The sequence below is a fragment of the Pempheris klunzingeri genome, chromosome 5 (assembly GCF_042242105.1).
Source record: "Pempheris klunzingeri isolate RE-2024b chromosome 5, fPemKlu1.hap1, whole genome shotgun sequence".
Taxonomy (NCBI): domain Eukaryota; kingdom Metazoa; phylum Chordata; class Actinopteri; order Acropomatiformes; family Pempheridae; genus Pempheris; species Pempheris klunzingeri.
Genome location: NC_092016.1, coordinates 23,727,166 through 23,754,827, shown reverse-complemented (window position 1 = coordinate 23,754,827; position 27,662 = coordinate 23,727,166). Strand labels below are relative to the sequence as shown.

The 27,662-nt window shown below is 42.6% G+C and overlaps 1 protein-coding gene across 2 annotated transcripts in view; it reads left to right on the top strand.

Moving 5' to 3' along the window:
* ranbp10 (RAN binding protein 10) overlaps positions 1-10,747 on the top strand; it is a 34,945-nt gene extending 24,198 nt beyond the window's left edge. Inside the window, exons 6-16 of one of the 2 annotated variants that reach the window (XR_011584318.1) lie at positions 415-599; positions 1,291-1,403; positions 1,740-1,848; positions 2,005-2,153; positions 2,262-2,478; positions 4,671-4,810; positions 5,035-5,183; positions 6,340-6,451; positions 6,928-7,069; positions 7,832-9,501; positions 9,598-10,747. Coding sequence is in view for 1 of the 2 variants with exons in the window: in XM_070830878.1 (XP_070686979.1) it covers positions 415-599; positions 1,291-1,403; positions 1,740-1,848; positions 2,005-2,153; positions 2,262-2,478; positions 4,671-4,810; positions 5,035-5,183; positions 6,340-6,451; positions 6,928-7,058 (1,305 nt within the window). In the remaining variant the exon portion in view is untranslated. Of the gene's footprint in view, positions 1-414; positions 600-1,290; positions 1,404-1,739; positions 1,849-2,004; positions 2,154-2,261; positions 2,479-4,670; positions 4,811-5,034; positions 5,184-6,339; positions 6,452-6,927; positions 7,070-7,831 lie in introns of both variants that reach the window. The other variant, XM_070830878.1, reaches the window with a different exon arrangement.
* Positions 10,748-27,662: the final 16,915 nt, after the last annotated feature.

Sequence of the window (27,662 nt, the reverse complement as noted above, 5' to 3'; positions counted from 1 at the left end):
CTCAGTAAAAATCCAGCTTACACTTTGTGCCATCAGCCAGTGTTTCTATCCAATGACAGTCTGCCATAACAGGAACACTACTTTACAAACATTACAAACTTTTAAGAACTTGTTGGGCATGAAGTTCTTATTCTTATTTCCAGTATATTTTCCATACCAGGATCATTCTAAGCTATATATCATTAAAAAGTCTACACTGTTTAGTGCTCCAGTTCGATATACCAACAAGCCTGCTGCCATCATAAACTAATAACCTGCACATAGGGTATCACTGTTTATTATTCAACTTTGATGTGACTTGATACTGTAGTAATATGTCTAATACATGACTAGAAATGTCTCTGCCATTCCATATGTAAAAAATGGTCAAACCAGTGGAGACACTGACTGTTTTAACCCGAGTTCTTTTACCAGCCCAACCTGTACCCCACTGTGGGGCTTCAAACTCCGGGTGAGATCGTAGACGCTAACTTTGGCCAGCAGCCGTTTGTCTTCGACATCGAGGACTACATGAGCGAGTGGCGGGCCAAGATCCATGGCATGATTGCTCGCTTCCCCATAGGAGAGAGGCTGGGGGAGTGGCAGGCCGTCCTTCAGAAGTAAGATTTAGTCCCCACACCTCTGCAAACACACACACACACACACACACACATGCACAGCCTGTCAACACACTGAGAACACACTGCTTTGACTTATGGTCCAGCACATAACTGAGAATATGACAGTATGTAGCAGCAGATCAAAAGTAAAGACATTTATAAAGACGGCAGGCTTTCATAGTGACTGAAGGTAGTGGGTGATGTGAGACAGCTAAAAAACGTTCACTGTCAGATGAAAACATGATTACACACATGTAATCATTCAAAAATAAATCATTCTGTATCAATTGTATTGCTAATGATATTTTTTTTTCTGTATGGGTGTGGTGTTGGTGGTCTTGTCACTTAAAAACATTGTTATTATCAAAACCCAAGACCCACAGAATTGCTAATAACAAGTGTGTTTGCCTGACCCAAACATGTGATGTGTAGTTTATTTTGACACTGTCCTGCTGCTGTATATATATTCACAAGTGCTGTAAATGTGACAACAAATGCATTATTAACTTCTGGAGTAATGTTTAAACTACAGTAACCAGCTATTTATATTTGTGACCTGTTTTTAAAGATGTGCATCTTCAGTAGATACCAGTATGACAGTCTGAATACTGAACATCACTAGACTTCACCAGAATAAGCCTTGAAGAAATTCAACCATTAAACCATTTTTGTTTTCATGTTTTGTCCCCAGTATGGTGTCCAGCTACCTGGTGCATCATGGGTACTGTGCCACCGCAACAGCCTTCGCTAGAGCCACAGAGACCATGATACAAGAGGACCAGACATCTATAAAGAACAGGCAGAGTGAGTGATCGAACCAAACTCGGACATTAGTTCACATTTTCATTTGGCTTGTGTTTCGTTCAGCATTAAGCTGAGCTGTAATCGCCTGTTTGTACTACAGAATGCTTCCAGTTATCACTTTGATATTGGTTTGATGGATTCCCTGCACCAATGTTAAAGGCTAGCATCAAATAACACCTGTAATCAGATATTACATGTGGATTAAATTTAAGACAGAAGCTTTCCTGTGGCCTCTATGAGTGACGCAGTGACCTCTATCAAAGGTTTGCTGTGAGAGCATTGCTCCTCTTGATCATTATACTGTATAAGTAGCACCCTGTTTCTTTTGTCTAACAGGAATACAGAAGCTGGTGCTGGCAGGACGGGTGGGCGAAGCCATAGAGGCTACTCAGCAGCTTTATCCTGGCCTGTTAGAACACAACCCCAACCTACTATTCATGTTGAAGTGAGTCAAGTTTAATAAAGATTAAGCTCAAATGATGGATAAAGATGTTGTAACGAGAATTTATCTGTAAATCTGAGCCTTGTTTTCTTCTGAAGTGCCCTTGACGAGAAACACACGCTAGCTCTCACCTAAGAGCGTATGCCTGTTGCTTTGTAGGTGTCGTCAGTTTGTTGAGATGGTGAACGGTACAGACAGTGAGGTTTGCTGTTTGACCATTCGCTCCCCCAAGTCCCAGGACAGTTACCCTGGCTCACCCAGCGTGAGCCCCCGCCACGGAGCCAGCAACACACACATGCACACCGGAGGTACACAAACGTTTGCGAGCGACACAAATGCCTTAAAAAAACAGCCACTGAAAAAACGATTTCCCCAGTCAGTGAAGTGAGCTATGCATGTGTTTTCCCTCCACCCAGGAGGAGACAGCCCGACCTGCAGTAACGGGGTCACTCCCCCCAACAAATCAAAAAGCCACGGTGGCCCTGGCAGCAGCAGCGTCAAATACCCCAGCGTGTCCTCCTCAGCCTCCTCCTCCACCTCCTCCTCCCCTTCCTCCGTCAACTACTCTGAGTCCAACTCCTCCGACTCCACTAAGAGCCAGCCTCACAGCGCCAACAGCACCCAGGAAACCAGGTAGGAGTCAGTCACAGCAGATAGACCCAGACTTACTGACCCTGGTCTCCTCTCTGCATATACCACAGGTATGGTTTATGGCAGCTGTTCTCAACTTGGGCTCCATGACACCAAAAAGGTTGAGAACCACTGGTGTATGGCATCAGAAATGGTGCCAGATGTAGCAGAAACCCCCAATACATATGGTTACAGATAAACAAGAATGTAGGTTGTTGAGCTCAGTGCAACACCAAAGGTGCCACACAGGATGGCTTATCATCAGTAAGTCATTAAGTCATTTAAGGACATATAAGGATAACTCCAGTAGAAACAGTTTTGGAATTGGTCCAGTAGATCGCCTCCGCCAGCAGCTGCGAAACAGCCTGCAAAGGCTGCAACATAATCCTCTGGGACAACTGCACCCGATCAAAGTACATCCGTTAAAAGTGCTTGTTTTTGTCACTCACATTTTTTTTTGTTTTTTGTTTAACCATAAGCAACTGTTATTTTGCTTTATTTAAAGCCACCAAAACAGTCATTTTACTTCACATTACACAGGACTTTGTGTGACTTTGGTATTTAAAAGGATTAGTTTGAATCCAAGCGCTTTAAAACACGACAAACACACAAACAGACCAACGAATGGAGGCAGCACTAAAAAAGCAACTGTTTTTATTACCATTTTTGCCAGTGGAGTCTGGTTGCTTTGAACTGAGCAATATGTCGGCTGTTTCTGGTTAAACAAAAAGGATCTTACAGGTCTATTTTTGTAATGTTGTCAGACACTTATGATAACAATCTGAGCCCGTCAGTGGCAGAAATAAGCACTTTTAGTGGACAGACTTTGGTGGGAGCAGTTGCCCCAAAGGATTACATTGCAGCCATTACAGCTGCAGCTGCCAACTGAGGCGGTCTACTGGATGTAAAAATGGGCCTATGTTTAAAAGTACGTAAGTAAGTAAGTAAGATGTCTTTTAATATGTAATCACTGCAAGCATATAAAAAACATTGCCATGAAACTGGCAGCATCTGTGATACTGTACTACATTTATTATTATTTTCTATTATTTATAAAGGTCAGTTAGGTTTTTGACCTCTAGTCCATTTTTCTAACTCTGCAAAGTTTTATTTAGAGGCCGTCCTATGTTGAGTGAGTGCGTATTATTTTGTGTTAAAGGCCCTGAAAACCTATTTTCTAAATTAGCTTGTAACTCTGAGTGATGCGGTCTGAAGTGCAGAGACTGTTATCTACCAACGTTTGAAGCTTATTGGCTATTTTGCATGAGAGAGTTCTGTCTGGGCTGTTTTCTCTCTGCTGGAAAAAAGTGATATCACATCTTTCAGCTCGCCAATCCAGACCGAGCACCATCTGAATCAGAATCTGGAGACCGTTTTGGGGTTATTTGGGGTTATTTATTGCCTCTGAGTCAAATCTGAGAAAACCACACCCACATAGTCCGCTGAAGCAGATTAAGTATTTAAGAGCTTTCTTTGATGGTTGCTTGTTTAGTTATGAATATTTAATGTTAAAGGAAAATACCTGAATATAGACTTGAGGGGTTTTAAAGGGTCATACAGGATCTGTGTGTGAGCCTGGTGTGCATGTAGCAACGTGAAGTGAACAGGGTGGCGTCTTGGTTTCCTGTCATTCTGTAGGTGATGGTAACATTTCAGCCACTGTGCAGGTAAAATTAGTGACCAGACGTGTGTCCAGCTCATCCTCAGTTTAACCTTATTGTCTAAACTACATATTTGGAAATGAAAAAACATGAATGCTACTAGAAAAGAGTGTGCTGTAAACATCCATTCACTTTTGCAGAACTACATCCTTGTTCAGCACTGACTTAACTGTGCTCTGCTGCCTGACCTTAACAAAGCAATAGACTGTAATAGGGAATGTTCAGTGTGCACATCTCAGGTTTAGTTGGCAGGTTAGTGGTATAGAAAAATGATTAACCTGCATAAAACCCGGCTGTGTGTCTTAAATCCTTGTTTTTCTTGTCTTAGTGGACTTTTGCTGTAAAGGGGTGTTTAATTTTGATTGGTTAGATTGTAAAAGTCCTTAAACTGGTCCAATTCACCTTGGTTCAGTGTTTCACTTTCAGTCATTTTTTGTGAACCTTCATCTTTGTAATTCAAAAACTGAGGTGGGCCATATTTCGTGTGTGTGTGTGTGTGTGTGTGTGTGTGTGTGTGTGTGTGTGTGTGTGTAGTGACAGTGAGATGGAGATCGAAGCAGAGCACTATACCAACGGTGTTGTTGAGGGCTCCTCAGCGCGGATCATGAATGGCACATACAAACATGAAGAGATCCTTCAGCCAGACGACAACAGCATTGGCAATGGGGTGACAGGTGCGCGCATGCATGCACACACACACACACGCACACACACACACATATAGATCTAAACTCTACATACTCCCGATTGTAGCATATAAGACACATCAGGCATCTTTCTTGATTTTCTTTGCTTTATTTCTCTCACTCTTTTCTTCAATTTTTACATGTTGTCAAAATGTTACTGTGTGTCCACTCGTGTCTGTGTGTGTGTGCACGTGTGTGTCCGTTGCCAACAGACGAGGGTTGTAGTAATAGAAGACAGCTTTGCGGAGGTAACCAGGCAGCCACAGAGAGGATGATCCAGTTTGGACGAGAGCTGCAGGCGCTCAATGAACAGCTGTGCCGCGAGTACGGCAAGAACGCCACACACAAGAAGATGTTACAGGTACACACACAAACACACGCACACACACACACTCACACACTGCACATGCACACAGGCTTGATTTCAACAAACAGCTGTGCTACAGCAGATTAAAGTGATGCCAAAACTGAAGCTGAAGAGATTTCTTCTGTTGGCACGAGTTAAAATCCTGGTCACAGCATTCTGTCCACACTGCGGGAATTTGAGCGATGTTTGATTTAGGATGCACTGTAATAAAGCAGATAGAGTCCCAACTGTCTGAGAGAACTAGTGGCTCAGCTCTTTGGTGCACAGAAGAAGGCTCAGGTGACTTTGTACTGTAGAAGTCACTCTCAGAACAATAGAGACTGCATGGGAATAAAAATAGGTAAAGTTTCTGTCAGGGGGCTTGACTGTAGTCGGTTGGTAAACACATTCTGCCTTCTAATATCATCAAGAAATTTGTACTAATTGCAACATCACAACAAAATAGGACCTTAGAATTTGACGCATTTCGAAGAAGGACATTTATTTTGAAATTACCTGCTATTTTACTATTTCGCTCCACTGTGGCATTAAGTCATTTTGAACCACCTGCGATCAGAAAGACCCCAAACCAAGTGACAGAAACAAAGCCCTGACATACTGTCCCGTCAGCTGATTGTTATCCACGTGTGCACGCAGCAGACACAGAGTGACATTATCCTCCCACTGTGTCATGCCTTAGGCCACCTGAATAAATGAAGACAAATACCTGTGTCTTTAGCTCCTTAGTTGTATGATTTTGATGTTGGCCAGTCATTTGATAACACCAGTTCTCTGCCATGTGCCTTTAGTAGATGACACACGGGATTCAAACATACTGCCAGCTAAAATAATAGAGGGGGCTTAAGGACCAAATCCAGAGGCCAAATCCTCACAAACTACTAAGTTGGGTGTTAGTCCAGAACTGATCAGGGTCTTTTAGGTACAACTGACCTAAATGTAGCATATTCGGCCACAAGGAAGTCATAACCAGCCATAACTAAGAACTCCAGTGTGATGGAGGTTCTTCTGTGGTTTATTTCATATTAATGGTGATTTAGGGCCACATTACACATAAGGTCAACCTTGGGTGCTGCAGAATGTAAACACTGCACTGTTGTGTTCATGTGGGCCCTCTGTCTGTCTGTCTGTCTGTCTGTCTGTCTGTCTGTAGGATGCATTCAGCCTGCTAGCGTACTCAGACCCGTGGAACTGCCCCGTGGGCCAGCAGTTAGACCCTACACAGAGAGAATCGCTCTGCTCCGCACTCAACAGCGCCATACTGGGTAAAGAGCAAACACAGAAACGCACTGTGTGTCACACTGTTTGTCTTCAAAGTAACACAGCAGCTTGTAGCAGACATGTGGCAGAAAGAGAGCAACAGCTGGATCACATATACAGTATATAATCAGTTTGTGTGTGTGGATGCCACATGTCATTAGATTTTTTACATGTTTTTTTAAATCATTTTTAAAATAATTAGCCTTAAACCATGTTTGAGTTCAGCCTCCGTTCTCAGCTGCTGTGACAGGACAGTTAGTGTGACTACATATACCATAGATTGTTTCCTGTCATTTAGCAGAAGAAAGCATAAAGCACCCATCGCTATTGTCCCTTAAGCATAGCAGCAAAAGACTAATAATCCAACTGTGTCTTTTCTTATTAAACTAGACAGATGCTGTCATGCTCAGACACACATACACTTTTGATGCATTGTGACTGGCGTGTTGCACCCCCGCCTGACTGTGTTTCTCTGCTCTAGAGTCCCAAAATCTGCCTAAGCAGCCTCCGCTGATGTTAGCGCTTGGCCAGGCCACAGAGTGTGTTCAGCTCATGGCCCGAGTGCGGTCTGGTTCCTGCTCCTTCGCCAGAGTAGACAACTTTTTGCACTAGCCCAGATCCAGGTGAGTGGGTTTATGTAGTATCCTGATAGCCCATGTTAGGCCACAGGCGACTATAGCAACCACATTGATGCTGCACACAGTGTTGGTGGTTGGTGAGCTTTCAAATTCCAAGCTATTTCAACCTGTACCTTTTCTTAAATTGGGGTCTTTCTGACAATGATGTATGTACTGTAGAGATATGGAAAGGTGGACACCTGCAAAGCAACATATTTCATGTTTCATAAGATGCTTACAAAAGTTTGGATTCCTCTGAATGGTTGTTAATGGCGTTAGTGAAACACACCATCAAAGCCATAATGATCCACTGCTAAAGCACCCATTGCACTTCAATTCTTACAGTTTTGACCAAAGCCCTACTAGTTCTCTAGCATGTCTTCACAGTGCCATGCATGTTAGCAAACCAGTCTCAGCTAGCCTGGGTAACCTGGAAGTAGATCCTAAAATGGCTAATCTAGAGAGTCATTTCTGTTCACTTTTGGTCAGAGACAAGAGTTTGAAATGATTGATATAAAATGTTCACTTTATTTCCTAAATGTAGCTGTAAATGATCCATAGTCAGAATGGCCACAATATGAGAATATGTGTAGAATATCAGAATTTCCCTTAAGCATTTAAAATGATGATACTTTTGGATTACACGTAGACTGATCATACAGTGTGAACTAGAACTAGGATTACTCAGTATGTCTATTAAATGATGTTGTTTTAATGGTGCTACATTCATTCATTACCTTGCTTAGATGATTACCCGTCTCTCCACAGGTTAATGTTAAGTAGCACTGAGAGAAGGCATGTCCAGCAGGTAGTTGTCATGGCGACGGAGGAAAGAGCATGCGTGTGATTGGTGTGTTTGGCTGTCCGTCAGACCGAGCCAGCGGCACAGACAGAGGAGCAGACGAGAGCGAGAGAGAAGAAAGCTTCCTTTTAATTTAGTATTATCAAATACAGAAATGTGTGACACTATTTAAAGATAATTAATTATTATTCTGTTTATCTAGCCATTTTTATAGTTCTTTTTTTGTCAGTTTGTTGTGCTCACCCTGGATAAAACAAATTGTAACTCCCCTTTTTATTTTTTACTTCTGTTTTAATTGGTGGATTTTCGGTTCCCTGCGATCAGTATTTTACTCACATTGTTGTCGTTCACCATATCAGAGACCACAATAACCCACATCAGGTTACCACGGTGACTGCCACCAGGTCTATTTAACAAAACCTGGGATATATTAACATAATCTTTGGCAAGATACAGAGGACGGACAGGCAGACTCTAAAGTATCCACTTAGAAGTGCATTCATGTCTTGAATCAAGTGCTCAGCATGAAAAACACATGTGATCGTGTGGAGCAGATCAGGAAAGATCAAAATTATCCCAGAAAATTGGAAATATTGTGCCATGTGTCACAGTAATTTAAGAATAAGATACTTCAAGCTAACAGGGTAGTAAATGCTTTCGGGAAAAAAAAACCATCAGCCGTGTCAAAAACATAATTGAAGGGCCTCCGAAGTGGGGAACACTGCCAGCAACCAGAGAGAGAGGGCAACGACTTGGATTTTAATTGGAAAATGAAAGGTGTTGGGAGCTTTAATTTTACTTTAACGGTCACAGCATCAGCCAATCAGTGATGTGGCTGCAGGTGGCGGAGCTCAGCCCCGGCTGCAGCTACAACAGGCGCTCCCAGGACCCGACCTAACACTATTATCATGGTCACCTTGATGCCAGCACAGAGAAAATCAGTATCAAAGGCACACTAACAAGCACAGTGTGTGTACAGCTAAAAGTCAAGTCACCCCTGGGGAATTCATTACTGCAATCTTGTTTTTTTTTTGTTGTTTTTTACATGGTCCACAGTCTGACCTGCTCTGTGCGTGTGCTGTCGCAATTAGAATTTCAAATTAAGAGGTGAAAGTGTACATTTTAGAGTGCACTTTGTGATAATTAATCACAGTCTTTACTTCATTCTGGGCATTTGATTCCAAAGCGCTCAAAGATCGTTAACAAAACCAGTCGTGTGTGTTTCACTCAGACTCCTCCATACACTGACTAGATTATGTCCTACCTATTGTTGGACAGGAGGACTCTCCTTGTTGTCAGTTACTGTGTATGGAGCCCCAAAAGGTCCAATATTAAAGGAATAAATAAGACATTAAGAACTAAAGAAATAAATCACAGGGTTGCTTAAACTAAAATGTATAATATATAATCCAGCCAATACTTTGAAGCTCCTGTTAGCTCCTATTAACTAGCAGCTAACTTACTAGCTTTTAAATCATTTTGAATTGCGCGCAACACGCTGCATAGAAACCGACTGTTCGTTCTGTTAGCGTAACAAGGCTACACATGCTTCCTGCTTAGCGAGCTAACTCGCCAGGATGACTGATTTATTACTCGGCATCAAAGTGAAGAGCCAGTGTTAGCAGCAGCAGCTAACGTTAGCCGGTTAATTCAGGAAACGTTGTCCAATGAAGGCCGAACAACTCTGAAGAAGGAAAACACAAAGCTAGCTGGCCGGAGCTGAGCCACTGAGTTCAATATTTATTTCATAATGTCTTGTTTATTGTGTTAATATGAGACATATTGGCTCCTCTTGAAGTCCTTTAGACATTTTATCTTAACACAGCCATCACTGTGTATTCTTCAGGGTCACCTGCTTCCTGTCTCTGTATCTACAAAAAGATGGCAAAATGACAAATTAGACTCAACGGTACCCTATTTTCCACATGTATCAGTCGTTGAATTTCATTTTTCATCCTTTAGCTTTATGTGAAACACTCAAATTCTCGTGTTTCTACACCAGATTTGTTTTCTACCAAATAGCAGTGACTGAATGTTGTCTGACTAGTGGCAAGCTGTCACTCCGGCTGCTTTGTTGTGACCTGGCAAATGGCTTGTGGATCCACCCTGAAGTGTACATTTCCACTGATAAGAGCATTTTAAGTCTATGCGAGAGAAATATGGAATAATATAGAGCCGGAGACGAGTGTTTGCAATGTGGGGTTTACTACAGGGTATGTGCTCCAACTTTTTACCAGGCTCGTTTTTCTAAAGACCTTCTGCTCTAATAGGATCTATTCTAATAACCACACATACAGGACACACACACACAACATCTGCTTCTACAGCTGTAAAGGACTTCTGTTACACACACACACACACTTGTATGTGAAAGAACAACCTCTGTTGCATACCTGTAGGGAACTATTCTCCCAGCTGTCCTTTGTGTTTGAGCCTGGGCTGCGTCTCAGCACTGTTACCACGCACCCTTCCTCTAATCCCTGCGTAGACATAGCCGCTGATGTGATCAGTGATCGTTTTAAGGAAAGGAGGGATGTGAACAGTTTTGGAAATGGGCCCGAGGCCTCTGATGCCACATGGACTTCTTCTGGAGAGGCCGGAGAAATGGATTTAGGCATCACAGACAAGCTGTGCACAATTGACTTCTATCATAATTTTAATTTCATATTTTGACTTTGAGTTTTAGCAAAAAATGAAAAATAAAAAAAAAACAATTGTGAATTGAGTTACCCTCTACTTAGCATGACTTTCAAAACCTTTAAAATGATATAAAAAAGGAAAAATGATAATTGAAAAAAAAAAAACCTATGTACTGGAAACATGTTAAAAAAAAGAAATATTGTATTCTGTTTAATTTTGACAGAATTATTTTTATTAAAATACATCCATAAGCATATGATTGCTGTCCTGTTTTTATTTATTGTTTCTCTACTTATTTGATTATTCTCCCTCTCACACTCCAAAGATGTGGAAGCAAGGTGGACTGCAGACTGTAAACTGTTGGGTGGGTGGATAAATGATCCACCCAATGTTTGTTAGACATCACACTGCCTGTAATTAATTGTTTCTAATACATCAGTGTGGATGCGCAATCAAGTATCAACAACTCTGAAGCAACAAGAGCACTCATGAGACGCAAGCTGAAAGCACTCTGGGTAAGAAACACTGAGAAGAATTCAAATCAAAACTTACGGTGGCAAATTTGGTGACTTGAGCAACAAGCTGCCATTAGTCTCTAGTTGTGGCTGATTCACGTACAGAGCCCTCATCAAGCAGACCGAATGAAAAACAATGGTGCATCCAAAAATCTAAAGAAGCAGCAGCTCAAAAAAAACGTTTGCAGAGTGTGTGAACACACATTAATTTGAGTGTGTAGACTAGACTGATCCCAGCCACGTACGTTTGGATGAGACCCAGTGGAGCTCTGTGATCAGGAGGTTTCTTATGATAAATGTAGATGTTTCTGTGTGTGTGTGTGGGGGGGGGGGGGATAAAACACTATCATTTCCCCTGCAAGACATCGCTGGGAGTAAGATGGATGTGAACAGCGTTGCTCTTGTTAACACATGAGGCCGTGTTTATGGCTTGTATACTGTGGAACAGCATTGATGTGATCATTTGTGATATTTCCTGTGAAATTTCATCTGCATCCTGGACAGACCATGTGTTGCTAAACAGCAGCCTGGCTCCAGATCTCTGAATCACTGCCCGCATCTCAGATCCATCTAGTAATTCAACACAATATGACAACTAAGCGATATAATCAGGCTAATTGTTATTACATTTATTGGTGACAATGAAGAGCCTACATGTTTTTTTCTACTGACAATAAATGTGGCATTTTTCCAAAGTGGAATAAAGAGTATGTGTAAAGGAGCATGCAGAGTAAAGTGGTTCTGAATGAATTATATCCCTGTAATGATGAATTAATGGACCTGGATCATCTTGGTGTGTTAAACGTGAGTCTAAAATACTGTAATGCACTGGTCACATTTGTTGGACAGCTAATTATGTGCCTGTTTACTTGTGACCATAAGCATCACTAAAGTGAGGTTTATGTTAACTGTGCAGAGTTCACACTGCAACAACAAGATCAACGGCATCGTGCACTTTCCAAAATAAAATAACTCGTGAATTATTCTGAGGTACCTTTCTGTTTTACAAGAGTCGAACAGCAGAGGGCAGAAGGAGGCTGGGGAACACGCAGCATCAGTGCACTGAGAGGCTTCGTCAGGGAGAACAATATACATCCAGTAGTACATTGGATATTAGATGGATATTAGATCTCACATGCCACAGACAAAAAGAGTCACACACAACATAATTACACTTCTGAGATCAAGAAGCACATTCTTCTCAAACAAATATGAAATGATTAAATGAAAAAAAATGGAGAAATTTAAATGTAAGTATATTTTGAACATTATACATAATAAAGTGAAGGAATGGTTTTATTCACAAGTAACAATACAACAAGAATTTGAGTCGTGCCACTTGTCAAGACGGATCTGATGTAGTTCTTCTGGGAAGAGCTTACAGAAATTAAAGGCAAATAAGAAAACTGGCAGTATTTGAGGTTAAAGAGAAAAAAAAAATCAAGCATTAAAGGTTAATCACACTTCAGGAGAACGAGTCACCTGAACCTATGTGAATTTGTTTTTTCCACCTCATCAGTCATGCCTCATGCATTTATCATCACAAACTTCTGCACCTGTCTACCAGTTTAATTAAACACTGTCTTTAATTGCTGCGAACCGTAGCTGTAGAAAAGCATCCCCGGAAAAACACTTTTAAAAGTGTGACATGTATCAATAAGGATGCAGCACTGAGGCCGATGGAGTAGAAATGACAAAGGAGCGAAGTCCAAGTGTCCCAAATCAGCACATGCTTCCATTGAAGGGTTCAGCAGCCGTAAAGCACTGATCAAAGGAGAGATGGTGGATTTTTGCACCACTCAATTCATCTATGTGTCTTTTCATCCATTTACATTTAAATCTTGCAGAACGTAAACTCGACTCAGTTATCTCCATCATGTTGAGACGAATGAAAGAAGTCATGTTTTGGGCTCAACGTTAGCTCTCATGTTACAGGATCCGTGGTGAGGGCTGAAGCGTGTTTACCAAGCTGCTGTCCAGTCTATCTGTGATGTAAACCATTCACTTGCCATGCAAACATTAGCCCTCAAACATATCTTAGAGCCTCATCTGTTACTGTTAACGTTTCGTGGCATGTGTGCAAGTGTTAGGTGTTCTACTTTTTCTCTGTCCGGAGGGACAGGGCCAAGCTTTGCTACATCCGTCTGATAAAGTTTTTACAAGTTAGGACAAGCTGAGGCAAACAGCTCTGTCAGTCGCAATCAATTGGAAATGTGTGAGGAAAAACAAGTGTTTCATTTCAGGTGACAGCAGAGGAGAGCAGCTGTTAAAAGTATCCAACTCTTTCCACTGTTGCGGCAGAAGCGTCGTGCTCCTGCAGCAACGGGCATTGATTGACTTCAGCTTTGCTTTGGGTGATGCTCCGTGGGGCTTCGTGGTAGTTACACTCAATTGGAGATGTGCGAGGAAAAATGAGTGTTTCATTTCATTTACATTGAGTGGTGCTCCAAATGCTCCGTGGTAGTGTTAAGCGCTATTCAAATGTCTTTAATAATTGTTGAATTTACACTTGGATGGGTCTCAGATTTACAAATGGGAACTTAACCAACCTCTTGAACTGAAGTACACCTTTACAGCACTCCATTAGGCTGTCACGGGGCTGGAAAGCGATGCTCTCTCCCGGATAAATACCAAAGACTATCAGTGTGCTGCAAAGTGTAATGACAAGGCGGACGGGATGCAGTTTTCTGTGTTTGCTATATTGAGTAATGGACATTATTGCACTGATCGTGGACATGTATTATTAATTCTAAAGGCTGTGGATCTGCACTTTAGTTCATGTCACATGGGCTTGGACTGTCCTTTGTATGTTACCTCCCTTCTGCTTTTTCAGCTGCATTTGTTGTTGCTCCTTTTAGATTGCAGTGCTCCTTTAACTAGCTGTCCATTGTCCTGCTTCACGGCCAGCTTGTGTTCATTTATTATTATTCTATGTATATAATTTACTATTCATTAATATGTTTGTGTTATTGTGGGGGTGGGGAGCCGGGGTGGGCACAACATTGGACTTAGCTTCCCATCTTCAAGTGACAGTCAGCGGTGTTTTTTCTTTTTTTTTTTTTCTTAAAGCACGATCATTTTCAAAGATTACATGTTTATTATTGTAACCATGACAACAAGGGTCCACCAACCTTAGCAAATCGGTCATTTTAACCTTAACCGTGATCTTCCCTTTAAACCTAACCAGGCTGTTTTGGTGCCTAAATCTGAACCTGGACCACAGCGCTGTCACATCATACAACCCATTTACTTTTCATCAGGGGATTTGTGGCCGTTTCGGAAGGCACAGTCAATGTCAGATCAGACTTCTGTCTCATTTAGAGGGCTTGTTGTTTCATTTGGAGAACTTGTTGGTCAATCCTTTGCCAGCTATGGCTGTTGGCTGTCTGTCAAGTGTGTGATATAAGTGTGGTGCAACTCAAAAATGTCTCCAGCTAAACAAAAATTCTATTCTATTCCAACCATTGTGCTATTATGCAAGTCATAGTGTATAGTAAATATAGTAAATATGAATCTGTACGTACAAATATATTTACAGCATAAATCACATATATATATATATATATATATATATATATATATACATACACATATATATATATAATCACACTAATATTGTTATTTTTCTTTTTTTTAGGTTTTAAAACTATTTGCTCTGTGCTAAAAGACTACGACTCAGAGCAACACTGCTGCTGCTCCCCAAAGACACTGTTGCTTATCGACATCCCAAACCCGAGCCTTGGCTCCCTGTCCTCAAACAGAACTCAAGTGTTGTTCCAGACATCTTTGACAACTTAATCTGCGTCTGTTCTAACACATGCCGGTCTGTCTCCTCCGCGAGGAGAGCCAATACGATCAACTCAACAGCCAGTTGTTGAATCTTGACTTGGAGCTTTAACTCCAAACTGAGCTGCGTTTTACAAATACAGTGACAGAATTATTTTGTCATCAGTAACAGTAACATCAACGGCATATGTTGATTATACAGCCCTGTCACAATAAATACACTTAATGAACTCATTAAAGTGTAAATTCATTCAGTCTTAAGCTTATTTCTGAAAGGCAAGATCATATTTTAGATATAAAAACACAGCTTTAAAGTGTTTTTCTCTGCACTTCAGGCTATTTGCGGTCAAGGCTGGTCAGAGAGGAGAGGACTGGGTGCGTGTACTCGACAGTATACAGGGATGTGTGTCCTTGTGACTAAATAGCCTAATATAGAACGGAATAGAAACATGTAAATGTGTACAATATGCTGTGGTTCACTCAGCCTCTTCCACCCCACTGCCCTGCAGCCAAATCGAACGATATGAACAACATTTGGAACAAGTGAATACATAACATACATGGCAGTTATGGACGGTGTGAATGAGATATTTACAGCCTCGGAGCTACTTGAGAAGTTGACTGTGCACCCCCCCATGAACGCTCACAAGCACATGCTTGAAAATTTCTCTCTGAGTGTTGTTGAATCCCGTTTTTTATGCACGAGCTGAGAGGGGGGGGGGTCAGCATTATGGCCCGTGAATTTCCTACATCATATATTGCGCCCTGGAGGCCCGTAGACATCCCCACAGCGCTGCGAGACCTCTGGCCTTCAGAATTGGGATGGAACATTCAGTGTGGTTGCTATGGTACACGATAGTCACCATGGCAACCTGCTACAGCGTTCTCAGAAGGGGGGCAGGGGGGGTGGGGGGTGTAAATAACGCAACACCCACTCTTATTGTCCAATCGTTGTAATGCATATTCATAGTCACATGCAAGTCATTAGGGACATGTTTTATTAGTCTACCCACCCATCTATCCATCCATCCTCCCATCCTTCCATCCCTTTTGGCTTGACTAAATAGTAATTACTCTGAGGCCAGTTGAAGTATGCAGCCCCCGCCTGCTCTCAGCTAGATTGTAATGGGTTCATAAGCACTGCTGATTGAATTGATTGCCACAGTTGGAGTCTAGCTGAGATGTACAATGGGGTGGAATATGTAGAGCGCAGAACATTAATCAGCTCACACAAACGGGCTACAGGCTCTCATTTTATTTAAGGTACAGTTGAAAATGTATACAAGTCAGAATGCAAGAGATGACAGCAAAGAAACAGAGAATATCTTTTTTTTTTTCTCTCCACTGGGGTTCTTTGTGAGGTATCATGAGCAAAGAGATGCAGCTTTACCAGATTGTTTGTTCCTTCAAATGTGCACTTTAGCACGTATATTCTCTTTACACAATAAAATATTAAAACTTCAGAAGCCTGGGTGGAAAATGATGCTAGAGTATACTGGTAAAAGGTTTACAGTACTTACCTTTATAAGAGCATGAAAAAAAAGAGGGTCACTAACGTGAGGGTAACAAAGGACAGGGCAGGAGCATCTTCAGGGCCATGCACAAGTACTTCTGGGATCAGGGGTCAAGATCAACATTTCTAAGAAAACCTCAGTTTCTATAAAGTTAAAACCCTTATTTGTCATTTATTCTGCTCATTCAGTTTGTTTCCACACAGTGTTTCCATATCCTGCAATGTCAGTGGTCATTCAAATACATATTTGTGTGGGCACGGGGTTAAGCTGGACTGATTGTTCACCTTCTTCTGTGGTATGTCGACAGAGAAGCTGCTCAAAGTGACCTTCATGTCCCCATTGATTGAAAAACGTGTCATTTCTAAAACAGAATTCTGGGGCCTTTTACAAAGACCTTCACGGTCCCACTGGTTACCGCAGGTGTTGCCACATCAACCAGAGATGAAATCTCAACGATTCTAACTATTTCCCTGTGTTTCTCATGCAGGCCTTAACAGAAAACACAGACATATTGGAGACATGGCACAAAGGCACAGGTATTTGGGCTCAGTCCGGTTGCTGTTTGAGACCATATTCAGTTTCCACGAGCATGCGGAGATCCACGGGAGCTGATTATAATTGCGAGCCGCAGCCGTGGTATAGATGCTGGAGGTCAAAAACACAGAGAAACACAAAGGATGGTGGTAAGGGTGGAGGAGAGGGCGGGCGTGCGGGCGTGACTCGCTGAGGTAGACTGTGACTTGTTGTCAGGAACGTGAATGTACAACAACAAAATCACTAGTCTTCCACAGCGTGTCACACTCCTCTGACAGGTGCTGATTATCTGAAAGCAGCGGCCCTGTAAGTCAGATGAGGTGTGACATCAAATTCGGAGGATTTTCCTGATTAAAAAAGGTTTTATCTGCTCTTTAGTGTGGGAATCAGCGGGACTAAGTCGGGAGCTGTGAAAAAAAAAGGTGCATTATTAATAATAGTGTCAAATGACATCCTCAAGATGTAATAACATATCCTCGTTAAACATCAAGAGAACAAGTTATTTATACCTGAGTGCTTTAAGGCAAACACACATTATACGAGCAGTGCCATGACACTCTCTCACTGTACAGTGACTGAGCTAAATGTGTGTGTGCACTTACGGGAATCACAATGACTTTATTCATTCATCAGGATGGAAACATGGAGGGGCATTAAGGCACCGTGGATGTGAGGATGCACACAGGAGCGCGACAGACAAAGCAGCCCTGATGAATTCATCTAGGAGAGCATCCCTGCTGCCTGGGAGCTGGTAATAATGCTCCGCTAAGTACGGCGAGCATGCAACACACACACACACACACACACACACACACACACACACACACCACACACACACACACACACACCACACACACACACACACACACACACACTAGTCTCACCATGACTATTTCAATGTGGATCCCACTCTGCTATGAGCTGGGCTACAGCATGGAGAGAGATATCACACACACACACACACACACACACACACACACACACACACACAGCTAAGCTAAGCGGAGCGGCTGTTTTATTAACAGAAGAGTAAAAGGACACAAGTTTAATGTCCTGGTATTGGTTCTCTAAAGCTCTGCCAATAAAGTTGGATCTCTGCAAGATAAGGAAAGGAAAGAGAAGGAAGAAATAAGGAAGGGAAAGGGGAAAGAAACAGGAAAGGAAAGGAAAGGAAAGAAAATAGGTGGTGGAAATAGAAGGACAGAAGAGTGGAGAAAATGGAAAAAAAAGAAGAAAGGAAGCGAATGGAAAAAGGAAAGATAGGAAAGGAAAGAAATGAATTCAAGGGAAAGAGAGGAAAAGGCAGGAGAGAAGAAAGGAAATTAAAGAAAAGATGAGAGGAGGGGAGAGGAGAGGAAAATGTGGGAAAAAAAAAGAAAGCAAAATGCAAATGAGTGAGAATAAAGCAGCGAGATAACTGTTTTCATGTTCAGCAGTTGTCTGTTATTCAAGTCTAACATCACAACACTATTTGTGGGTGCAGGTTGTGTTGTGAATGACAAATATCCTGTAAATGAATGATAATGGCTTGTTTAGCTGTAGCCCGCCTACAGCGTTTCGGCTCCATCCTATTTCCTGTTAATATCGCTGGCTTCAGCCTCGCTGACCTCTCTGCCGTTCTTCTATTTCTATTAATCTTTAATGGCGGGTAAGCGGGCTCGCGCCACACGCTGACCGACATGGCTTTCCCGCCTCATTATTGTCCTGGAGGAGGAAAAAGGAACAACAAAAATCACTTATTTGTCTGAAATGTGCTGAGGATGTGGACTGTGAACAATGTTTGCAGCATATCTCCGTTATTTGTTTTGTCTGCTCCGAGCTGTTTCAAGCTTCGATGAATTCCTGTTCTTTAATTATAGGCCAAGACGGTCAAGATGCGTGGCCCCTCGGCTAATGGCGGCCATCTTCCCCGGGCCGATGGCTTTACTGTGACGGAGAAGTCACAAAGCTGAGGCACAGCAGAGAGCAGCAGAGCTATAAAGTTATCAATCTGGAGTGTGTTTATGTGCTCTCCTTCTCTTTTTTTTTGCCTTGTCTGTCAGGTCACTCGTGTGTAGCCTACAGTACACACACACACACACACACACACACACACACACACACACACACTGACACACGTACACACACACTGGTGCCCTGCTTGCTGATCTCAACAAAGGTCTGTGACACTGTGACATTTGGAAGTAGATGAAATGACCGGCAGGGTCGGGGGAGTGCTGCACTCCATGTTTTACTGCTCGGGTATAAGAGCTCTTAAGACCTGAAAAGAACACACACACACACACACACACACACACACACAGACACACTTCTCTTTGGGACCTCAATACCTGATTCAATACCTCTCTATTCATATCCCTGCTCTCTGGGTGCTCTGCTCTGCAAAGCCTTTCAGGTCCTTGTGAGGTTTTGACACTACAGGACCCAATCAAATCTCAGTGTAATGCCCACAAGGAGCTGGACCCGGGGCTGTTGGGCTGTTAAATGTATAAATTTAAAATTCATATAGCACTACCGCTCCAGGAAAACTTCATATCTCAGAGAGGCACCTTTTTTCTCCAGGAATTAAGTATCAAATTCTGATTTCATCCATGACATGGATGATTGATGTCTGAAATCACAAAACAGGATAAATGGGTTTCACTGGTTTGCATATTAAAATGTGTAGTAGAGGATGGGGGGAGGTTTAGTATTTTAAAAAAAAAAATCACCCAAGCTGATGTTTCACAAGCTTAAAAGCATGTGATTACAGTGAAATTACAGCTTTCCACAAGAACAGTACTGTTTTCCTAACACCAAAAAAAAGTGGTAAATCCTTGAGTTCCCTCTTTAATTGATTTTCACATCCTGGGTGCTAACTAGCTCTGCACTTCCGCAGATCATTTGTCAGCTGAAGAGCATGTGTAGAACTTCTTTGCATTATGGGGTTTCTGTAAGTGGCGCTCACTTCCGAAGTCTGCCATTAATCTACGTTTTTTGATCCTGCGGATCCTGTGATCCTGTGTGTGTGTTATTCCTCTGTGCCACCGAGTGCCAAAACTATTAAAAACAGCCAAACTGTTGCGCTGGGTGACATGTTGCTTTATGATGAAAACCAGGGGCACTGTAATTTATTTTTAGTCAATCCCACCTACACCATCCTGCTGTAATTTTTTACAACAGCACTAAATATGTATTAATCCGCAGCTGAAAATAGTCCCCTCAAAAGACAGTATTTACTCTGGTTTGAGTCAATGTTTACTAAAAACTACAGTGCCCAGCTGTTTTAGGGAGTCACAGGGCCTTTTTTAAAACTGAAATTATAGCGTTGTGAGCAGTTTTTCATCGGTTGTTGCACCCCGTGGCTCTAGTATCAAGATGTTTGATCCCTGACAAATTTCAATGACTGAAACGTCAAATGACCTTTTCTTTCACATGGCTCTATTTTCCCATGCACCTGTCTACCAGGTGCGTTTTACACAACACTGACGAATGTAAAAGCTTTTCTTTCTGCACTAATTTTTTTTGTATCAAAATGATGACACAGCGTAGCATAACTGACATTTACTTTTATGAAAATGTCACAGGTTTCTTCTTTAAATAAATAATAAAGTCGCCGTGGTTTCTATAAAGAGAATAATAGGGGCTGTATGAAGATGACTGGGAGTGGGAAGCTCATTTTTCACTTTTTGAAAAAGCGAGAACCTCCCAAGCATCGTAAATATTTTTTGCTTTATTAAAAAAAAACTGCACCACCTTTCCCTCAAAATATTATTGAGCAGCACAGAGTTGGTTTAAACCTCAGTATTATTATGGAACAGTAACATACAGCAGCCGTCGATGCTCAAAGTTAAAGGTGAATCTTCAAACGACTTTAGCCATGAGAAAATGTATAAAACTCCTCCCGCTTTGCTGACCCTCCCCCCCCCCCAAATGATTTTCATAAAGTCCTCAACTCAACTGTTCTTTTCGCCGCTGCAGCTTTAGATTGAAATCTTTATAATCTCGCGGTGAACTTGTGCAGCCTCCACATTGCACCACGTTGTGCCTGTAGTTCCTCTCTTTACAATGCCCTCATCAGAGGCTGCTGTCAGAGCAAACAATACTCAGAATGACAGCTGCCATCGCTGGCTCGCACCGCCACCAAGTTTAAGTTACAGGAGCCATTGATTCTCCATGGGGTGCTGGCTGCCTGGGTTAGTGCACACAATGTCAGGGCAACAATGTGGCTGCATTGTCCAGGTCACAGCGCTGAGCAGGAGAGTGACAGCGTACAGCGAGCTATGAGTTCATTAGACCAGCACTGCTCTCCTTTCTTTCTCTTTCTTCCTCTCTCTCTCTCTCTCTCTCTCTGTTCGATGTACTCCTCTCCCTCCCTCTCTCTCTCTCTCGGCCTGGCGAGGTGTGCCCTTCTCAGTACTCATTAACGTCCAGTATGAGCCACTGAGTTACAGGTATTAGCTGAGGAACATTGAAGATTGCCACACAAGGACATGCTGCCTGGTTAAACCCATGAACCCCCACACACACACACGCACAGGCAGAATGACACATTAGGAATTAGCTCCACGTCCAGTCTGCTTCTAATTTTCACATTAAAAAAGCATATTAAGAAATAATGGGCTCCCCGTAGTTCACATAACTTGGTGGCTCTAGTTATCTCTGTCTCTCTGTCTCTCTGGAGGACTTAGGTCACTGCATGTACTCAGACTTGTGCAGAAGAAAAGCTCAGAGGGTGAGAGTTTGCGACTATTATTCTCCCAGCCCTGGTCCAACAATTATGGGCAGCCTGCTGAATAGTTCTATGTCATTAGAGCAGGCAAAATTATGCTCTTCACTTTGCGATGAAGGTCCTTTCACTCAGAGCCAAAGAGAGAAATAACTGGGAGAAGACAGTAGTGTTCACCATGAAGCTGACAGAGTGTTCAAGGACAGCAGGCTTTCATTTCTCTCCTGGTAATGTTCTATATTAGACTAATGTTCAATTAGGTTGTCAAGGCCAGTTAGTGAAATGTAATTCTTATACAGAAGCAGGGAGAAAAAAATCCTTTTATCATATTCAATCATATCCAATGTGAATAATTCCCCTTTACATGTATAGTAAGCTAATCAAATCATTAATTATTCGTTCATGATGATCATATCAAATAGATTTCATGTTAATAGCATGCAAATAGAGAGCCTCTCTGGTGCCAAAAGAGTTTATTTTAATTCCACGTCCACTTCACAAGGACAGGGTTCCTAATGTGGTGATGATGCAGGGGCACGGTGTGGGCACATGACACGACAGCGGGGTGGACAAAATAACAGGTACACCTTAAGATATAACTCAGTCCCGCCACAGATGAAATTCTGTGCACATTATATTCTGCAGGTGTTTCGCATCCTCTGTATTATATATCAAAGCTGATTTATCTGCAAACCAGCTCTCTCTCCCGCTTCGACCAGCTCTCACACCACGTGCAAACATATAATCAATCACATTCCCCCTTTTGAATCTTTTCTTTTTTTTCTGTGAAATGACAAACATTTCCAATGCAGCTCGAGACTAGAGTGATTATTTTGGCTGAAAAAAACATTTCGTTTTGCTATCAGATGAAAAAAAAATCTTTCTCTTTTGGGTTTTTCAGTAAATAATTTAGAGAAGTTGTGGTGATTGCAAGGATTTCATAATTCATAAGAAAAAGGATTCAGACCTTTACTTCATTTTCATATTGCAGCATGTGGTGTGCAAATAAAAAAGACCATTATTCTAACTGAGCTGTGATACAAAGATTCATCTATATTTGAGGTTTTATCTTTCAGTGCTGGTTGGTGTTTGTCGTTAACCATGAAGCTCAGGATGGCGTCTTGCCTTAATACAGTACATTATGTCTGACCGGCAGAGCCTTGATGCTTCTTCTTACATTAAACCCAACCGCTGATGCTGGCTACTGGCTGCTGGCTCCCAGGACTCGTAAACCCAAATGCCACGAGTACAAACGTGGCAGCAACAAGCTCCAGTTGAGCGGCAGCGAGAACACCGTTATATCTCCGCTGCAGCAGTAAAACAACACAATCTGCACTAACTAGAGAAAACATCTCTCTTAAATGTATTTGCAGCCTTTGTTGCACAAAGCGTCTCCACGCTCAAATTCAATTCTTCAGCTTCTCTTTGGCTGAAGCTTCTCTTTTGTGATTGTCGTAGATTCAATTACAGAAATCAATAAGGAAAATAGAATTTACAACGACAACATGAGAATCCACAGCATACATATCCTTTGCTTTTTTCATCCTTTCATTTTTCTTTTTTTTTGTCCTTCCCTTTCCATTCACTTTCCATTTCCTCTCTTTTTTCACTCCTTTTTTACTTTCATTTCCTCTCGTCCTTCTTCTTTTCTGTCTTCTCTTTCCTCCTACAGTCCTTCTTCACACTCCCCCACTCCCTGTAACCCCCCCCCGCTCCCTGTAACCCCCCCACCTCATCCACAGTTCCTGTCCTCCCACCTTTCGCTCCACCTGCTTATATCGATTCTGTGTTAGTGAAGTCGTGGAGGGCTCGGGGGAGGGATAATGACCACTGAGCGGAAGTGAGCAGAGCCGGACGCGGCTACTTCCTGCACAGTGTGATGGTCATTTCATCACCTGGGTCATTTGTCTAACATTCACACCCCCACCACTGCCACCTCTACGCCGTGGCCTTCTCCGCTCCCACTCCCCCAACCTTTCTCTCTTTCTTTTTTTTTTTGCCTTGCTTTTTGCTCCTTCTTTCATTTTCTCTCAGGCTTCAGGATCTCTCTAAATACCACGCCGGGCTGCAGACAGGAAGATGACAGACCATCAAGGGTCGCTGTAGGCTGATCATTAGCAGTGCCCTGTGGTTGACTTCAATTAGCCTGCAGAGACGCTGCGCTGCAGCCCAGTGCAGTCAGAGCATGCAGTCTGGTGGGCTTCACAGCTCTTAGATTTACTGTGGGGTCGAATTGAAGTTCTGGCACATAGCAGATACTCACAGAGCGGCTGTAAACTAGACAGGAAGGCTCCGATTTTACCTTTGTTATTGCTGCCTTTGTTTGTTTGTGACTCTCTTCTTTAGTGGGATTTTGTACATGAAAATCAGAGCTGAGATGAAGATCTGAATTTAAACTAGTTTCGTTACATTTTATAGAATGACATTAACACATAAATATGATAATAGCTTTGAATAAAATATAATAGCTGCACTAATAGTTGGTTAATTCCATTTTTTTAGTCAGCATTGTCTTTCATTTGGATGTTGTGAAGCTGAAAATAATCCTGATTGACCTGACAGACTCTTTCTGCATGTTTTGACTGCTACTGTTGTAAAAACTAAGTCAGTGAAAATGGAAGGGAGGTGAGGGTGGGTGGGGGGGGGCTTCTGTGGAGTGGGTAAAATGGCATGATGGAGAAATGGAGACAAGAAATCGAGGGTGAGACAGAAAAAGAAGAACAAAAAAACAAGGAGAGCAAATGCAAGCGGGGGAGAGGCAATCTGCTGTAAAGCAGAACAGACAACTCTGAGATTATCAACAACGATGACAGCAGATGATGGTTGTTGGTAATGTATGTTTGTGTGTGTGTGCGTGTGTGTGCAAGTGTGTGTGTGTGCAGTGCGGGGTGGGTGGGGGTGGGGGGGGGGCAATTATGTATGACTCCCCCCTCTCCCACTACATTCTCCTCTCTCTCTCTCTCTACCCCCTACGGCGGCCCTGATGGGACACAACCTTTCATTTGCTCATTGCGGTAATTGGTGTATGTGAGGGGGAGGTACATGTGTTCTGCTCCCCCTCTGCGTCTGTCAGAGAATTAGAAAATGGAATTCTCTGAAGAGCAGTGTGCGTCTGCCTTCCTCATCCAAGATGACACATTTTCATTATTCGCTCTGTGACAGAACAGATTTCTCTGTCCTCTGGCCACCAGCATACATTATGATTTGCAATTCTGAGGATAATTTATATCGTGATTAATTTTGCTAAAGCACATTTAAACAAATGGATGTTAAATTAATACATTCAGCAATTAAGTCATTTTTTGCTACAGGTCATTCTCCGCTGGGATGAAAATAATAAATGATAACATCTCTTTACAACTGAAAACAGTGCTCAAACTAGTCCACAAATGAATTTGCCCTATTAAATGGACTGAAAAGGAAATTCTTCTCTCGCCCAAGTATCATTTCATGCAATCTTTTCCCTGTGGCACTAAACACCTTTTTACAGTTTTTCTCACTTGTTTCCACACTAGCTATTGTACTTGAGACACAATGACCACAACCTGTAGCTCACGTACCAACCCCCTGAACCAATGCTGCTAAAACACAGGCACATTTCCTGCCTCACACTCAGACTGCATGTTTATCTACATTCCTCTCTCCACATTACACGCAATTCTCTATGTTTGGCACAATCCTCATGAATAAAATATCATTGTGTTCACATGGAACACCCTGCCATTCAAATTGCTAAAGTTAGATTTGATGTTGCACAATTGTTCAATTAGCAATCAGAGCTTTAGCAATAAAAGGGCCACAGATGAGCTCTTCTGTTTTGCCAACAAAGGAGAGAGAGGCACGGGGAGAAGAATGAGAGGAAGAGGAGGACAAGGAAGAGGACGAGCAAGACCAAGGAGAGCTATAATCTCTAGTTCTGAGCTGCTTTGGTGGACGATGTGTCTGCCTGGAAATGGACAATTGATCTTTAAATAAATGCATTTCAATATGGGATTCAAAAAGTTACATGAATCACATGAATTCCAAAGGCTGCAGAGACAACAGTTGGTGTTATTCTGCTAAGCAAGACTAGTTCATCTATTATCTATTACTCTTTTTAAAAAAATGATTAGGTTTAGAGCCGGCCTGACACACGTGGTATGACTAACCGCATTTCTAAGATGTTGGAGCATTTGATGCAATTCAATTTCAAGAAAAAGTGGGTAAATTCACTTTCGCCTGCTAGAGATCTGTGTGTAGCAGCTGCAGTTTTCTAATTCTTGCTGTTTTTATTTTTTTTTTAAATTACACATTTCTATGGCATGATAATTTTCATATGTTAAAACAGGCAACAAATAGCGAGAGTGTGGTCAGAACTTAATGTCAACGAGATTTATTCTCATCACAGAGATATAAAGTCACAACATCCTGTTTGTGACGGCGCCACATTCAGTAGAAATAAGGTCTTCATTTCAAGAATCAATAGCACTGCGACTGGTGTGCTACCATGCAGACTTGTTCTGTGGTAATTATAAGAGCTCACAGTAAATGTGAAAAGCCTGGTTTCATCCATGTCAGGATGGCCATAAATTCCCTCTTGGGTCTCCAAAGACATCAAACATACAAACGGATGAGAAACAGAGCACAGAGTGTAGCTGTCTAAGATAATCGGAGAGCTGAGATGTGTCTGTAATAAATATTGGACATATAAATAAATATTTAACCCTTTGGCAGCCTATTCAAGAGTGAATGAAAGACTCTGTGATCTCCAGTCATGGTTGGAGAATCGCTGAGGGGAAGAACAGAGAAAACAGCCAGACCACTGACCTCTCACAGAGGGAGCATCCTGTACACGGCGGCCTGAGACGAGGGCTCGCCGCAGGGGGAGAAGCAGGCAGAGACGTGGGGGCGGCAAGCAAGGGGAGGAGGTGGAGGGAGGGGGGATGGGGCTGTTGCTGGAAGAGCAGCAGGGAAGGTGAGGTGGTGAGGCGAGGGGAGCTCTCGAGAGGCAGGGTTATTGGGTTAGGGGAAGGAGCGTGAGTGGAAAGAACACAGGAGATGCGGGGGGGGGGGAGAGAGGAGAGGAGAGGAGGGGGAGGTGTGCCTCGTTGAAGGTGGAGAGGTAGGGAAGGGGTGTGAGAGAGAGGTGCGAGGCTGAGGAGAGAAGTGGGGGAGTGATAGCGAGAGAGAGAGAAAAAGGTGCTACGTGGGGATTAAAGCTGAAATGAGCGACATATGGAAAAGGTGGAAGGGAGACGGGGAGAGGTGGAGTTCACGGAGGAGGAAAGTAGCACGGGGAACCAAGAACAAGGGAGAAATCTTTTATTAAAAGAACGCTTTTTATTCCTCACTTCTCTTAAGACCCCTGTATGCACCTGGTGCCAAACTACAACCTAATGAAACACAATCAGGTAGAAGAAAATCAGATCATCTGCAGGTGTAAATGCACCCTGGGCACGCTGAAGTTCAGCCCCCGTCTGCATGGAGTAATTGTGTACACAGAAATAAACTCACAAACAGATGGGAGGCAGCTCAGGCTGCATCCCACTTGTCAATATGGATTTATGAGGATACCTGTAGCCTGAATGGCTGACTGAACAAGACCAAGCTTCCTGTCAATATTAATTATCTTGTGAATATTACCAGTGGAGGGAGAGGAACCCAAATTGGAAGATGCACACACATCAGGAGATGTATTTTAAGGTCAGATGAAGCTCTATTCTGAATCACATGAGGCGTACGTTAATGCCAGGTGGGGAGGGGGCTTAAGAGGTAAGGCAATATTTGGGGGAAGCTTATATTTGTCCTTTCAGGTTTATTATAGATAGGATATGGTGGAGGGGAAGTGGGGGAGGTGCAGCAAAAGCCACATGTCCGCGTGGACGCAGAAACATTGTGGGTACGTGCTTTATCAACAGCAGGATGCCTCCCGACGACCCACGTTTAAAGTGGGCTCTGGAGGATGGAGAGATGGGCAGGAGGATGAATAGAGGAACAGGTGCTGCGTGCTGGGGGGGAGGGGAGGTGGAGAAAGGCTGTGGAAAATGCCGGGTTGCGAGGTGAAAGGGTGAGGGTGGTAGTGCCGCCGACACACTCATGAGAGGAGAGCGAGGTGAGCAAA